The sequence below is a fragment of the Oryctolagus cuniculus genome, chromosome 7 (assembly GCF_051225735.1).
Source record: "Oryctolagus cuniculus isolate XC-2025 breed Fujian yellow rabbit chromosome 7, ASM5122573v1, whole genome shotgun sequence".
Taxonomy (NCBI): domain Eukaryota; kingdom Metazoa; phylum Chordata; class Mammalia; order Lagomorpha; family Leporidae; genus Oryctolagus; species Oryctolagus cuniculus.
This window is the reverse complement of record NC_142873.1, coordinates 61651697-61668367: the sequence shown is the minus strand read 5'-3', so window position 1 is coordinate 61668367 and position 16671 is coordinate 61651697. Positions and strand designations below refer to the sequence as shown.

At 49.4% G+C, this 16671-nt stretch overlaps 1 protein-coding gene across 2 annotated transcripts; it reads right to left on the bottom strand.

Annotated features, from left to right (window-relative positions):
* Positions 1–957: 957 nt before the first annotated feature.
* Positions 958–16152, bottom strand: MYBPHL (myosin binding protein H like). 2 transcript variants are annotated; one of them, XM_070077929.2, is made up of 9 exons: positions 15695–16152; positions 6571–6659; positions 5503–5698; positions 5145–5284; positions 4841–5000; positions 4599–4735; positions 3023–3209; positions 2161–2204; positions 958–1064 (listed from the first exon to the last, which is right to left on the bottom strand). In XM_070077929.2, exons 1-8 carry the CDS (start codon positions 15837–15839, stop codon positions 2194–2196), a joined length of 1065 nt encoding a protein of 354 aa, XP_069934030.2. In that variant the 5' UTR covers positions 15840–16152; the 3' UTR covers positions 958–1064; positions 2161–2193. The 2 variants fall into 2 exon arrangements, with proteins under 2 accessions (XP_069934030.2, XP_008262967.3); XM_008264745.5 differs by having other exon boundaries at positions 15689–16109.
* Between the last annotated feature and the right edge of the window lie 519 nt (positions 16153–16671).

The following is a 16671-nucleotide window of genomic DNA, read 5'->3' as shown; positions in this document are numbered from 1 at the left end:
TGAAAAGAGACAAAGCACTTAGTTCAAGCCTGATACATAGAAGGCTGGTTCAATTATCTATTATTATGTAACAGGCCACTTTCAAAATTTAGTGGCTGGAAACAGCAATCATATATTTGCTGTTGATTTTGCAGCTGGGGAAGGGCTTTGCAGGGATGGTGTGTCACTGCTCCACAAGGTGTTGACTGGCCTTGATGGGGGTGAAGGGTCCAAGGTGGTCACACCATCGAGGGCCTCAGTGCTGGCTGCCAGCTAGGATGCTCTGTTGCCCTCCACGTGTCCTCTCACAATTCAGCCATCTAGCCTGAGATTGTTTACACAGGAGCTGACTTCCAAGAGCAAAAGCAGAAACTACCAGCTCTCTTAAGGTATGGGCCCAGAACTGACAGAGCAACACTTTTGTTATATTCTTTTGATTGAAGCAAGTGACATGATTCACAGGAAAGAGACCTAGACCCCCAACTCTTGATGGAAAAAGCATCATGCCCAAAGATGGGAGCTGTCTTTTGTAGATTCCATTACAAAATGCCTTCAATATCTTACTTGTTGTAAGAATGGAAACAAAGATAAGGGAACCTCACCTTCAGGCCTCCCTTTCTGTTCTCAGTTTCTTCAGTACCATCTCAGCCCTCAGGTCTTAGGGCTCTGTCTTTAACTAACTATGCTTGTATTTCTGGTTGCTGTTTTGTGAGCCCTGTGCACTCTTATTACCCTAGAAAGCCCACAGAGGAAGAGAGCAAGTCATCTTCAATATTTCTCCTTAACACTCGGCACTGCAGAGGTGAATTCAGTTCTGTCATAGACTGTCTAGGGCAAAGGACAGCATCAGAAACCTCTGTGGAAGAGAATGTGGTTATGGAAAGAGAAGGAAGAATCTTAGGGTCCTGACATTCCAGTCAGGCTGAAAGATTCTAATTTTCACAATGTTTTCCCATATAGAAAGGCTCAAACAGATGGTTTTTTATGCACAGAGGATCCACACGTTTATTTAGATTAGTTCAAACCAGACATTGTGTTGAAGCTCCTTAAGAATAGTCTCGCCACAGGCAGGCTTCCTGGAGGCACTGAAAAGAGAGGGTCTGTTGTGGCCATGACAGCAAACAGCCAGGGCACATGTAGGACACTGAGACAGTCCCTCTTCATGGGGCCTGGATCCCGTGCTATGGATTCACCACTTACCCTGCTTCATTGCTGGGCACTGGCTGTGAGAGGGGGAAGAGGGTAACTAACACTAACACAACACAGCATGAACACAGAGAAGGGGAAGCGGGTACGGAGAGAACTGTCTCCACAAGCCAGCTGGCAAAGAGAGCTCTCCCATGAAGTCTGCACTTCTAACGCATCGCTTAGTGTTTTCGTTTGCTATCTATCAATGATAGGCTTAAACAAATGGTTTGTGGGATTGAACTCATTCTCAACTTTCATCAACCAGGAGCTGCAAGACATAGGGGACATTGGGAACTAGTCCTTTTTAATTTTCTCATGAGCTTTGTACACAATATTTCTGCTGTGAATGATTTAGAAGTTGAAGGAGCTGTCAAGATCTGAGTAATGATTTGAGTGTGAATGACAAGCTGAGTTACCCTTTGCCAGTCATGTGCTGCCTGGAAACTACATATCCAAATATTTATTATTGCTATCCAGTAAAAATGGTGGTTTTCTTCTCTTGGATGAGAAGGTATGCATAAACTTCAAAGTGAAACAGTAGTAAACTAATCTGTGTCTTATCATGCTTATGATCCCGAGGTGGGAGCACTTGATTGACAGAAACACCCTCCTCTGTCCTTACCCTCCCTGCTGACCCGTGGTGGGGTGACTCTTGTCAGTTCCTCCACTTTTCAGCTGTTTCCTTGGCATCCTTTCTTGCAGTAACTGTCCAACTCCCTCCCACAGTACCTCCTGTGAGGTAGCTGCTATCACTCTTCATTTCTATTACAAGCCCAAGGAGTACAAACATATAAAGGATGTGACAAACGTAAACTTCATCTATGATAAACTCCCTTCAGGGATGATAATATTAGCTTTTTAAAAAATGGCTAAAAAAAAGTAGTCACCGGTGGGTACCTGATAGAAAGGCTCAGAATACACATCTGTCCCAGAGTCGACAACATTAGCTATAAACGTGAACTAATCCATTGAGACACCCATCTCTCTTCTTACCTTTTATAGAGCACCATGTCCTCTTGGGTAGCTTCAGTGAGGAGCTGCAAGAATTAAATCATTTCTTAATGTTAACATCTCAGAAATCTCTGGGAAACCTCAGAGCATTGGGAAGGAATATTCTCTTTCAGGGCTTTGGAGAGTTATGGTACTAGCTAGGGGAGTTATACAGAGAGAAGAATGGTACATGTAAATTCATGAACAGACATTTAGACAGTGCCCACCAGGGCTTGATTCTTGGGGGGGGGGGGACACAGGTAATGAGACACTTCCTGCCCTCACACTGCATACAGTTTAATGGAGAAAGAGACCTGAAACTAGGTCATTATGAAGCAACAAGCTAAATGCAGTTAAGGAGATTTGAATAAGGTAACAGGACTGGACAGATAAATGAATATTCTAAAAGGAATGGAGCTTGTGCAGTATTACCTTTAAACAAAGCAGAGGGGAAAGTTAAATAAAGCCTAACAAACAGCTGCAGCTTTCCTAGACTGAGTCAGAAGATACGTAGTTTAAAGGAACATGATCTGAGTGGAGGACCAGGAGATACAGGCTACTTCCCAACATAGTACCAGCTCCTCAGGTACCAGCCCTGGAGATCTTGAGTAAACCAGTTGCTCCCTGTGCTTTGTGTTTCTCCTCTGCAAAATGGAAATGTTGATTCTGTATTACAGAATTGTGAAGCAGAGAAACGAGATGGGGGACAACAAACGACTCCTCAGTCGCATCTCGATGATAACAGTGAAAGAGGGCCTGGAGAGAGAGACCCCTTTCGACCTGGGCTTATATCTTTGGTACCTCCTGACTTCTCCAGCCTTAGATGATTAGCACCCTGAGGCCACAGTTATCCTCCTGCCCTTACCTTTCACATCTACCCGACAGTCCACAGATGCCTCCCCCAGGGCATTAACTGCTTTGCAGGTGTAGATGCCTCCATCAAAGGGACCAGGCTTGCGGATTTCTAGGGAGCAGACTCCCAGGTGACTGAGAGCTCTGTACTTGGGATTGCCTTGGATATCCATCTTGTTCTTCAACCAGATGATCTTGGGCTGAAAGACAAAAGAAAAGCAGCAGCAGGGCTTGCAGTAAGAACAAATTACTCTGAGTTTTCAGTCTCTCTCTTTTAAGGATTTACTTATTTATTTGAAAGAATGACAAAGAGGGCGAGGGAAGGGGAAGTTGATTGATTTCCTGTATACTGCTTCGCTCCCCAAATGCTCTCAAAGGCTAGTGTTAGGGCAAGCCAAAGCCAGGAACCAAGAACACCATCTGGATCTCCTACATGGGTGGCAGGAACTCAAGTAATTGGGCCATTGTCTGCTACCTCCCAGGTACATTAGCAGGAAACCGGGACAAAAGTGTGGAGTATCTGGGACTTAAACTGGCACATTGATATGGAAAACCAGGGTCCCAGGCAGAGCTAAACCTGCTGCGCCCTATAATTTAGAAATAATGGCAGAAAGCAGCAAAGGATGGTCCAAGTTCTTGGATTCCTGCACTCATGTAGGAGACCCAGAAGAAGCCCCTGGTTTCTGGCTTGGCCTGGCCCAGCCCGGCTGATGCTCCCATTTGGGGAGTGAACTAGCGGATGGAAGACCCCCACCCAACTGTAGTTGTCAAATAAATAAATCTTTAAAAAAAAATGGCTTTCTGGAAGGCTCCCTATCCTTTATGTTGTGGGATAGGATTCCCTTTCCAGTGCCTCCAACATCCCCCAAGCTCCTTTTCTTGATTGAAAAGGGCACCTGGCACCTTGCCTTCATTGACTATCCCTGATGAGAAGAAAAGTGGTAATTTCTGTTCCGTAGTGCCTAAGCAGCCTTTCATGGATCATAAGCACTAGGGACAGGGGCTCCTCTTTTTTCATATTTGTACCGTGAATCATTCATAATCTATTCCCACTGTCAGCTTATCTTTGCTCCTGTCCCTTCCAGGTAGAAAGTAGTTTCCAGAGTACGCAGTCTGGCCCAGGAGTCATAACCCAAAAGATGTTTGTTAAAGATTGTTAATGGTGTTTTATAACACATATAGAGTGTAGTGACTAGATTGTAAATGTGCAGAGAGCCTTGCTCAGGGTACAATCAGAGGCTCAACTCTAAGCAGCCTGCATGCACATGGCCCTGAACAGTTGGATGGGTCAGAAACCCATAGGACTCTGGCATTCCTACCAGATAAACAACTTGAAGCTCACACTCAGTTGCTAGCATATCAGTAAGTGACATTTTCATATATAAGGAACAGACACCAAAAGGAAACATCATTTGCATCAGTCTATCTCAGACTATAAGGACTCTGTTCGTAAATAACATGTTGAGGAGGCAGACAGATGTGATGGTAACAGATGCTGCATTAGAACTCTCTGTGGCATAGCTAAGGTAAGGACAGAATAGGAGCAGGCAGCAGCTCCGTACCACCACTCCCCAGAACACCATACTCACCCTGGGAGAGGCACGGACACAGCAGAAGAGCTGGGTGTCATAGCCTGTGATTGTAGTGCAGTCTGCCAGGGGCTGGGTAAACTTTGGGGCTTCAGAGAAGTCATGCTGGGCAAACCCCTTGCTCTTGTAAACAGTAGCTGCAGGCAGCAAGAGGGGACATGATGTAGCAGCTGATATGCCCCATCTTTCTTCAACCCCTTTCCCCCAGTCTTCCTAGGTATTGGCCTCTGTGCCTTCCTTACCTGCTTTCTGGATGTGGGCAAGGTCAGCAGTGATGGGGGCTGTCTCACTGAGTCCACACTGGTTTTCAGCAAAGACACGAAAGGCATAGGAATTGCCCACGATGAGGTTGGAGACAATGCAGCTGGTGCGATGATAATGCTCTAGCACCGTGAACCACAGCTGTGGGGTCCCATAAATAGCCATGAATGAGGCAGCTATCTGTGACCTCACCCCACATGGAGCTAGGAGAGGCTTCTTCCAGAAGTCCCTGTTCCTCCTTCCCTCCCTCCCTGTTTCCCTTCCTCTCTCCCAGCTAGGCCTCACCCCCGATTTTGTGTCAGCCTTCTGCACCGTGTATCCCAGGAGTACTGTGTTGCCTGTGTCTTGGGGAGGTGTCCATTCCAGGGTGGCGTTGAGGCCCCAAACATCTACCAGCTTAATACTCTGAGGAGGGCCTGGCCTCTCTGAAAGGGCAAAGCCATGGTAGTGGACACAGTACAACCCACATGCACTGAAATGACTTCACCAGTGTCCCTGGTCTCTCTTACACCTCCCCAGCCTACCCCTCCCCTTGCCCACCATTGCGTCCCAGGCTTGGGGTGGGGCTGTCACCCAGCTTGCTCAGCTGTCGGAGACAGCTCTTCAGCATGGACCATCCCATCTCCCATAGCCCCCAGAGTACCGATCACCAGGATATCAATGGTGGCTGTGGCCTCGAGCCCTCCCAGCTGCACACGGAGTTGATAGCGACCCGAGTCAGCACGTTGAGCCTCCCGGATGAAGAGGATAGAGTCTCGCTCCCCGTTCCGCACGCTCACACGACTGGCATCCAAGGCACAGCCATTGTGAGTCCAGGTGGCTTGAGGTCTGGGCTTGCCCTGGGGAATTGGGAGAAGGCTAAGCAGCCCCAAGAAGTTTCTCAACCCTCCTTGCTATGGAGGGGTCAGATCCCTAGGCCTGCAGGGTGACTTGATGCAAATTCCTTGAGTTAGAGTTTGATGGGCTGTCTAAGGGGGCTTCCTTCTTGGAGCAAGTCTGAAGATCATGGGAAAGAGGATGGGTTTGTGTTTCCTGCCCTCTGAGAGTTTAGAGTGTGGATGTGGGGCCAGCACTGTGGCACAGAGGGTTAATGCCCTGGCCTGAAGTGCCAGCATCCCATGTGGGTGCCAGTTCGAGTCCCGGCTGCTTCACTTCCAATCCAGCTCTCTGCTATGGCCTGGGAAAGCAGTAGAAGATGGCCCAAGTCCTTGAGCACATGCACTCGCGTGGGAGACCCTGCGGAAGCTCCTGGCTTCAGATTGGCCCAGCTCCGGCCATTGTGGCCAACTGGGGAGAGAACCAGAAGATGGAAGACCTCTCTGTCTCTGCCTCTCCTTCTCTCTCTGTGTAACTCTGACTTTCAAATAAAATAAATAAATCTTTAGAGTGTGGACTTGCAGGGCAGAAGGGACAAAATGAATAGCTGCCCAAACTTCCATGAGCCCTCAATACTGAGACCTTCCAGACCTCCGAGGACTGAAAGGCATGGATTAGCCTCACCTCATCCCTTGGGGCACTCCTAACCCTACCCAAACCCACCCTTAGGAATGCAGAGTGGACGAGTCATTTGGTCTGAGATGACTGGTGATGTGGTCCTCTCCAGTCAAGGCCAGGAAGACTGCCTCACTACAGGACTCTCAGTACCTGTTTCCAAGTCAAAACCCGAGCCTGGTCCCAGCCGTGGACCCAGCATGGGACTGATGGTAATCACCTGGAATGGGATCAGTAGGTTCACCGTGTCCCCAACCTTCCGGATATAGGTCTGCCTCAGGGCCCGAGGTAGCCAGATCTTGGGGTGCTCTGAGTGATGGAAAGAGAAAAAAGAGATGGGAAATGGATACTGCATGCAGCTATACCCTGTGAATCCAGGCATTGTTCACCAGAGAAAGACACTTCCTGAGAGAATAAGAAGATTGCTATCAGCATCTTTTTTTTTTTTTAAAGATTTATTTATTTGAAAGAGTTACAGAGAGAGAGAAGGAGAGGCAGGGAGAGAGGTCTTCCATTCAATGATTCTCTCCCCAGTTGGGTGCAACAGCCGGAGCTGTGCCAATCCGAAGCCAGGATCCAGGAGTGTCTTCTGGGTCTCTCACGCAGGTGCAGGGGCCCAAGGAGTTGGGCCTTCCTTTACTGCTTTCCCAGGCCATAGCAGAGAGCTGGATCAGAAGTGGAGCAGCTGGGACTCAAACCAGTGCCCATATGGGATGCTGGCACTGGAGGCAGTGGCTTTACCCACTATGCCACAGCGCCGGCCCTGCTGTCAGCATCTTGTTGGGACTTGGACTAACTGACCGAAGGTTCCCCTGGAGAGTCTAAAAGTCAGAAAACGAGTACAGCCTGATGCTTACCACAATGTACATTAATTTAAAACTCAACTACTGGCCGGCGCTGCGGCTCAATAGGCTAATCCTCCGCCTAGCGGTGCCGGCACACCGGGTTCTAGTCCCGGTTGGGGCGCCGGGTTCTGTCCCAGTTGCCCCTCTTCCAGGCCAGCTCTCTGTTGTGGCCCGGAAGTGCAGTGGAGGGATGGCCCAAGTGCTTGGGCCCTGCACCCCATGGGAGACCAGGAGAAGCACCTGGCTCCTGCCTTCGGATAGGCGCGGTGCGCCGGCCACAGCGCGCCGGCCACGGCGGCCATTGGAGGGTGAACCAATGGCAAAAGGAAGACCTTTCTCTCTATCTCTGTCTCTCACTGTCCACTCTGCCTGTCCAAAAAAAAAAAAAACAAACAAACAAACAAACAAAAAAAAAAACCTCAAAACTCAACTACTGACTTTTCATCAGCAGATTTTTGTTTGTGCACAGACCAGTATAGTCTGTGTAGTTTCTCTTCCTGGCCCTTTTAAACACTTGTCCTTAATAGACTGCTTAATAAATGGCTTTTGGGGCCACTGCTGTGGCCCAGTGGATTAAGCCAGTGTCTGCAGTGTCGGCATCCCATATGAGTGCTGATTCGAGTTCCAGCTGCTCATCTTTCAATCCAGCTATCTGCTGGTGGCCTGGGAAAGCAGCAGAGGATGGCCCAAGTGATTGGGCCCCTTCACCTACTTGGGAGACCCAGAAGAAGCTCCTGGCTTCAGGTTGGCCCAGCCTGGGCTGTTGCAGCTGTTTGGGGATTCAACCAGAGGCTGGATGGAAGATGTCTCTCTGTCTCTTTTCTCCCTCCGCCCCTGTAACTCTGACTTTTAAATAAATAAATAAATAAATAAAGACTTAAAAAAAAAAAAAACCCTGCTTTTATAAGGCCACTTTCATTATTAACCCTGACCTTCCACTCTGGTGCAGTATGGGACAGGAGAATGCTTTCCCTTCCATAGGCAGAGTCAACACCGCGAAGTCCTGCAGCCACCCCTTTTACCCCCTCGCCCCACCCCCACCACAGACAGCACTGATGTCATCGCAGAGGGAGCCAGGCGTCTGGGCCCCTTTCCCTGTGTGGCCATCCTGTTCCTGGGTGCCTGCGTGGTGTTCTTCCAGTTGGTAGAGGATCACTTTGTACACACAGAATCTGGGAAAGATTAGGTCCACCGCTCATTTCCCCTTGATCTCCTGGGCCTGCCCTGGTGGGAAGTGGAGATGAGATGACGTTTATTGGCTTCAAGAAGGAAAGCAGGAGACGTTCTGGAAAGTGCTGAGCAGGAGGTTTGGAGAGTGACCAGGAGTGATTTTTCCCCTCTCTGGCTGGGCTGCCACAGTGTAGATATCCCACCTGGGCTGCCTTGGGGGCCTGGCTGAGACTGACAGCTTTTTCCAGCCTTCTCCGGGCAGCTGTCCCCTCCTTTTCCAGGCAGAGACAGTCTTCTGCTGTTGTTGTCTTAAGTAGAACTTGACAGCACTTCAGCTCCCACCAGTAACCCAGACCTCCTGCCACAATTCATTCCTCACAGTTGAAAACACTCCACCCCTGGTACATTCCTGTGGCAAACAGCACGACTGCTTGCAAGTGGATTCTAAACTGTGTGATAACACACATTTCCCTGAGCAGACATTCCTGAACATTTGCCCCATCAGTATGTTTACTATTTGAATGTGTTCATTATTTAAAACACAACTTTAATAGATGAAATTTAAAATAAACAGGTTCTCCTCTGCTCCTCCTACATGTCCGTCTCTAGACCACTGTCTGCTCGCTACCATCTCAAGGTCACTTGTCCTTTGTAGATGAAGATAAATACACACAGGCAGTGCATGCTGTTGTTTTGTTTGCCCAGTCGGCCTCACTGCTGTGTGGCTCATGTTTTCACCTTGGCAGTGCCAATCTTAGTCTGCAGCTAAGAGAACGACCTGGCTGGGACTGAGGGTACTCTGAGCCCTGGACCTGTCTGTCAGGCCTGGGGCCTGAGCACATTAGAAGAACAGGGTGGGGGTGGCGCCCCAGGCATCTGGGCGCCTCTGCTCCTATTGCCCTCTGCTGGACTTTGGCAATTTGGGGGCAGGGCATGAAGAACAGAAGAAGTGTTTGTGATGTGTTCCTCTCCTGTGGCTATCCTGGCAAGCAGCCAAGGAGTTGAAACCAGGCGGATATGAGAGTTTTTTGAGAAAAAAAAAAGGGGGGGGGCTGTAATGGGAAAGGAGGGTCAAAACCTCATCTTGTTGGGCTTGGTTCCCCACTGCTGGGTGAGGAAATAACCCCTTCCACTTGGCGGGGGAGGGCTGCAGAGAAGGTGACCTGCTGTCCCCTGTGCCGCCTACAGATTGCCAGAGCCATGAAGGGCCTTTGTGAGCACCCAAGCGAAAAGAGGGCTAGAAGTAGCAGAGTTCAGAGGAAGGGATTTGCTGGATATTTCCTAGCTGGTTGTGAAGCTGTGCCTGGCACCCAAGATCCTGCCTCCCATCTTGGACTGTATTTGAAGGGCTCATTCTCTGAGCATGGTCTGTTGTCCATTTACCTGCCCAGGGCTGGGCACCACAGGGCTCTGATAGAGACCTTGCCCTGGAGGGAGGAAGCAACGAAGGGGAGGCAGGGATCTACCCAAGGACTGCAGAGGGCTGAGGTGAACAAAAGGGCCCCAGCCCCGAGATGTCCAGGGGGCTGAGCAGGGCAGAGATAGAGGGGCAGGCTGTAGCCCTCCCTGGGGGACTCCTGCCCAGCTCTCTTGGCCACCAGGATATCCCTGCTCTTGAGGACTGCACTCTCAGCAGGGTCCCGGTGGGAGGGCTGAGGACGGCACGAGGCTGATGCAGCAGCAAAGAGGGTCTGACAGTTCCAGATGCTGTCAGCAGCAGCTCCCAGCTCAGCCCAGGCAGCAATCTGACCCTTGCCTGAGAATGTTAACTCCAGGGCTCATTTGAGGATTCTCTTTTCACACATCCCAGGCAAACGAGGTGTAAATTGTACTGACCTTGGAGAGGAATGGCTTCCCCTGCTGCCCAAGGTCTTTCTCCTGCACAGATGACAGGAGGCACGGGACCCAAAATCTAGAGCCCTGTAGCAGAGCCCCAGTTTTCTCAGACCTGGCCTGTGATAGCCAATTTGGTTTTTCCCCTTCAGTCTTGGGGGAAAAGCACTGTGAAAAGTCCCTTCAGAGTCAGTGGCTTCTCAGCTGTTTTGCTCTCAGCTCTATGGGTCTCTCAGAGTACCGTCTAGTTCTTTCACAAAAATTGTCACAAGAGGATAGGGCAAGCTTTTGGCACCTCTTGGGATCCCCATGTCCCATACTGGGGTACCTGGTTCAAGTCCAAGCTCTGCTCCCTGCTGATGTGCACCCAGGGAGGCAGCAGGTGATGGCTCAAGTGGTTGAGTCCCTGCCACCCATGTGGGAGACCCAGATCGAATTTCTGGATCTGGCTTTGGCCTGGGTCAGCCCAAGCTGTTGTGATCATTTGAGAAGTGAACCAGTGGTTTGGAGTGTTCTCTTTCTGTGTGTATGTGTGTGTGTGTGTGTGTGCCTCTCAAATAAGTAGAAAAACCTAAATTATTAGAGGACACTAAAGTTCAAAGTTTTTGACTTTTCCAGATTAGAAAATTCCTCCTAGTATCAACCCTAGTTTTATGCTGCTGAAGTTTATGCTCATTTTCTCATTCTATTCTCATGGGAAATAATTCACATCCTCTTAGAATTTCTCTTCACCCATTTAGAGACTTTGCTCCGGTAATTTCCCAAGAGCTATAGAGTTCAGACCAACGTTGTTAGATACATCTTGCAAAGTGAAGAAACAAGTGGAGGAGTGAAGAAGTCTGTGTGTAGGTTTGTGTATGTGTGTGTTTGTATGACTGTATACATATGTACGTAAGTTTGTGTGTTTATGAGTGTGTGTGTATAAATGTGCATGATTGTGTGAATTTGTGTGGTTGAGTGTGCACACATATGTGCCTCTGTGAGTGAGTGGTTGCCCCAAAAGGGGTAAATACATTAGGCCAGCTAAAGCTAACTAGAAATTTCTAACTAGAAATTTCTAACTAGAAATTTCCAAGGATCCAATAAGTACTGGCATTTCTTATAGAAATATTAACAGATGCTTAGGATGTGGCCTTGGCCTGTCTGGAGGACCATGATAGGAAAGAAGTGTGATGCCCTCAGAATTACCTTGTGGAAGACAAGAGGTCACTTCCTTGAAGACCATGAAACCGACAGGCACCACCTCTTTGAGAAAAAGATCCTGAGACCTTATCACAGTCTTCCTCTGCTTGATGGGCAGCCGAGGCGGGAAGGTGGTTAGCCCTGACTTCCTGTCACTCTCTCATACTGCTCCAGTCCTAATTCCTGGTCATTTCAACACTCATCCCTCCAATCCCTGCAGGGCCTTTCACATCCTACGGTCAGCTCTAGACTAGGAACTGCAACTCCTCTGTGATCTGCATTGCGAGCATCCTATCGCCTCATCATCATCTCCGTGACACAGATGGTTAATGTCCACCAAAATTCTGTTATCCCTTCCGTGGTATAGTTAGCTATGAGAAGCAGCTGCCCAGCCAGGGATGTTTCCAGCCCCTTTGCTGTATGACCAGGAATCTAGTTCTTGCCAATGCAATGTGAATGGAAATGGTGAGAATCACTTCTGGGCCAAGAAGTGAATTTTTTATTTCAGTCTTCTGCTAGCTGTATGCATATAATCCTAGGAACCCTAAGGAATGGCAGAGCCGCAAGATGAAAGAGGCCCAAGTCCCTGAATTATTGCCTGGAGGAGAACTATCTGCTGAATAGGAAAACTTGTTTTTCAGTTATTATGCTAATAAGAAATAAACATCTACTGTTTCTATTTGCTTCAACTATTCCATATGCAATCTCTGTCCCTTTAGCTCATGTCCTCTGATGCTCCCACATTAGCAATTTTTCGGCACTGTTGAGATCTGTGATCCATTTTCTCAATACCCTTTCACTCTCTAGCACTTTTTCCCTCACCAACTTGGGATTCCTTAATCTGTATTATAGTCTCCTGTCTTACACACTCACTTAAATCCCCTAATCCTTTTTCCTCTGCATTGTATGTCCTGACCATAACCAACCCTGGTTAAAGAAACTCTCCACCCAGTTAGTGCCTCTGTTCACACAGAATAACATGCTGCAGAAAATACAAATTTATGCTTACTGTAACTTTATGGCCAGTATTCTCATATTCAGATGTTGGTCTTGCTAGTGTCTAGAGCCTACCCACAATCTATTATTCACACAGTAGCCAGAGAAGTACCACTCATGTCAGTCCTTACACAGAACCCTGCCCGGGGCCGGCTCTGTGGCGTGGCAGGTGAGGCCACTGCCTGTAGTGCGGGCATCCCATGTGGGCACCAGTTTGAGTCCCGGCTGCTCTACTTCTGATCCAGCTCTCTGTTATGGCCTGGGAAAGTAGTAGAAGATGGCCCAAGTCCTTGGGCCCCTGTACCAATGTGGGAGACCAGGAGGAAGCTCCTGGTTTCAGACTGGCACAATTCCAGCCATTGTAGCCATCTAGGGAGTGAACCAACAGATGGAAGACCTCTCTCTAAGAAAAAACAAAAACAAAAACAAAAACAAAAAAGAACCTTGCCCTGGCTTCCCGTATGTCTTGGAGTCAAACCAGTGTTCAAAGTAGCCCAGTTCTCTCTCCAACCCAAATCCTACCACTATCTGCCTCATTGTGCTGCAATCATAGTGACCCCAACCCATACAGTGCACTCCTTCCTGGCATTGGCATTTGTTCTTGCTGCATGGAAAACATTCCCTGCAAACCCTGTAGGCATTGCTCTCTCACCTCCTGTAAGTTGATGCTCAAATATCCTCTTATGATGTCTTCATGGAATGTGCTGTGTGAAACAGGATGTTTGCATGCTTCCTACCACCAGGCGTTTCTGTCTCCCTCTTTGCATTATTTTTGGTGTAGCGACAATCATTATCAAATACATTTTACTCAACTTACTTTTGTCATTATCTCTGCACTAGGATAGATCCTCCAGGAGGGCAGTTATTTTTGCCCATTTGGTTCAGTTCTATAATGCAGGCATCTAGAACAGTGCCTGACATATAATAGGCACAAAAGGAAGGAAGAAAAGAGGGAGGGAAGGAAAGAAAAGAGAGAGGGAGGGAAAAAGGTGGCTCCCAGGCATGAGATTTGACTTCCCATGGCTGGAAGAATCATTCAGATTGAAAGAGTTAGTGGGAGCAATTATGGTTTCACCATCTAAATGTTGGGGCCCAGGCTGTTCTCAAGTCTCTCACTGTTTTGGAAGCTCTGTCTCCAGGACACAGTACCTCAGCACAGGACTAAGGACAGAGCCCGTGTTTACCAGTGCCAGCCACGTAGTGGGCTTGCTTGATTACAAGCTCATGGTTGGCCAGTTAGAGTTTATTTTGATCTTGAAAATTCATTTTTGTTTCTGGTGCCTGCCCTGTGTCCCATGCTCTCACATGCTCACTGCAGTACCTCCCTTAGTACCTGAGCTCCCTCTAAGGAAGAGGAGGAGTTGAGAGGAATGAAGTCTTGGGAGCTTTCAGGGAACTGGTCCAGGTCCACGGCACCCTGAGGGGTTTCTGGTTGGGTGCGCTTTATCAGCTCTGTGAACTCTGAGAACATTTTTTGGCATATTTTCCCTAGAGCAAGCATCTACAACAAAGAGTTAAGACACAGATTAAGTTTAACTCTATAGTTTATAGTTGAGAAAATGGAGGCCCAAGAAAGAGGATTGACTGTCTTAAAGGACAGAGCTAGGATTTTAATGCATGTCTTCCTTTCCCAAGCGGCTGACAGATGTGCACACACTCAGCAGAATGTCAAGCAGTGTCCTTACTGCTCACGTCCTGTGGGACACCACTGGGTTGAGGTACTGGGTTCTGGTGGCCCTGAAGCCTGCAGTGTACGGAGCAGCTCAGAGGAAGGTGAGGATCTCCAGGTTGTGTTTGTGGGCCAAGGCCGGTGGCTGTCAGGAGCTGACTTCCCACAGCAGAGCAGAGGGGAGAAGCATGGGTGAGATGAGCGTTTCCCACCCAGGGCTTTGGGGACCACCACAGCGAATGGCAGAGTCATCCTGGCTCTCATTCTCCCTCTGCCTGTCACTACTTGGGTACAAAACTACCTTAATTACACCAGGTTCATGTGTTCACAGTAATTTCTTCTCCCCCTGCCTCTTCTTCAATGAGAAATTGGTCTGCTCTGCTCTTGACAGACAGCTTCTAAATACCCAGCTCCTTCCATTAGGTTGACAACAGGCAGTGAGCTTCCCTGCACAGCCCCATCTGGAGGTAGAACTCCTGGCCCTCGCCCCTGACTTGGAAATATTTTCTTTATTCACATCTTGGTATGGCCTCTCCAAAGAACTGTGGATTATCTCAGTGAACATTTTAACTACCCTACTAGGTGGATGGAATTAACCACCATTTTACAAGGAGCGTGTTGAAGCTGAGCAGTGAATTGCCTTATCCAAGGTCACAGACCTGCCAGGGGCAGCACTGGGGACTGAGACAAGGTTTTTGCCTCCAACTCCAGTGTGTCTTCTCTCTTCCTTCCTCTCCCTCCCCTGGGAGTTCACAGGCTTCTCCTTTGTGGTCTTTGCACCCTCCATTCTCAAGATTTCAAGGCTCTGAAAGCTGGGGCTTTGTGCAGATACCTGTCTTGAAGGATTACTACAGCCCGTGGGAGCTTCTGCTTGTTCTCATGCAGGAGGGAAGAGCTCGGCTTCTGCCCTCTCTCATCTGCTGAGCCAGATGTAGAAGGGGACACACCTGGGCTTGGCTCCCAGGGCCACCCCGGTGAGCTGTTGACTACTGAGGCCTCAGCCAGGGGAAGCTGGGGGATGGGTGGCAGGGCAGCCTGGGGTGGGTGGGGGCACCAGCTGCCTCCTGGCTCGAGGATGCCTCTTTGCTGAGAGACCTCCACAGAGGGGACTCAAATGCTTCTACCAGAAGGCTCCAGTTCCTTGGGGGCTCTGATTCTGGGATGCTGGGGTTTCCTAGGGGAGCCCACGGGGTGCGGAGGCAAATTCTGGTGCTGTGGTACTGCTGAGGGAGAGGCTGAGTGTCATCAGGCCACTCTGTCACCACAGCTCACTGATGACCCCTTCTCTGACTGCCATCGGTCACTATCTCGTCGCTTGGTCCTTTCCTGTGGCCATTAGTTTAGCAGGTCCTCTCAGCCTTTGTGACATGCATTTTTTAAAGGTTAAAATAGATTGTTTTTAGCCACTGTAAAATAACACAAACACCATTTCCTGACTTCTCAGCTAAAAACAAAAACCCAGCAGAGACACTTGAGTGCTAGCAAGACTCCACCGAGGAGCAGCAGGGCGGGGCACTGAGGAGTGATTCCCCCAACCCTCAGAACTAATCCCACAAAGTCAGCGAGCCCTGAGAAAACCTAGTGAGGTGCGGTCAGAGTGGCACGGCCGTCCTCTCCCTCCACCCCGGCCTCCCCACCCTCACCTTCACCTTCTATCGGGGGCAGGAGCTGGGCCGTGGGGCTGCCAACTTCCCGTCCAGGTGAAGCCTGGGTGCCGTCAGCATCTGCTGGGTTGACGTCTTCCCCCTTCAGCTTGGATTCTGAGGCCACCTCCGGAGCTGTGGGTCCCTCCATACTGGGCCTACCCCAAGGCGCGTCTCCAGCTGCAGATTTTCACTGTTGCTGCTGAGCAAGGGGCTGAGCACCTGCTGCCCAGGCTGGCCTCCCTGGGGTCCCAGCCACGGATTACATAACTGGGCTGGCCTTTCTTCACCAAGCTCCTCCCAGCAGGGGGACTGAAGTAGGGGCTCAGGATGAGGTGGGGGGATCAGAGAGCAGCTCAGAATAGCCACAGGAGGAGGGCTGAGGTGGCCCTGTTATCTTGGGAGAGAGATGACACCTCTCGCAGCACGAGGGAGGGAGGGGAGTGCTTGAGCACAGACTATCCAAAAAGGCTCTCTGGCTTGTGTTGGCGAGGATTGGGTGACATCTCAGCTCCTGACATCCAGCTCATGCAACAGGGTGCTCCAGTCCCAAGCAACGCCTGGGATCAGCTGATTCACAGGCACATCTTTCACTGTTCTTCTTCCACTCTGCCCTCAGTGGGTTGTGAAGTCTGCGCACTGGCCCATGCTGGGGTCCCTGGCCCAGGGCAGGGCAGGTTGGCATAGGCACATTCTGCACTCTGCAGTTAGGCCCTCTCCCCAGCTAGCTGTGTCACTCACAACACCACGGTCTTAGATCTGCTTCCTCATCTGTAAAATGGAGATAGTAATAACCATAGGGTTGTCATGAGGATTAAAAGCGGTAATCTCTGTAAAGTGCTTAGCAGAATGTGGCGGACTAAGTGCTCAATAAATGGAAGCTATTTTTAGGTCAGGCCAGCATTTCCCCTTCGGGAAGCTGTCAATGGCTCTCTTCCTAGGAGATAAAGCACAAATAGTGAGAGGCAGAGTGGGTGGAGGGA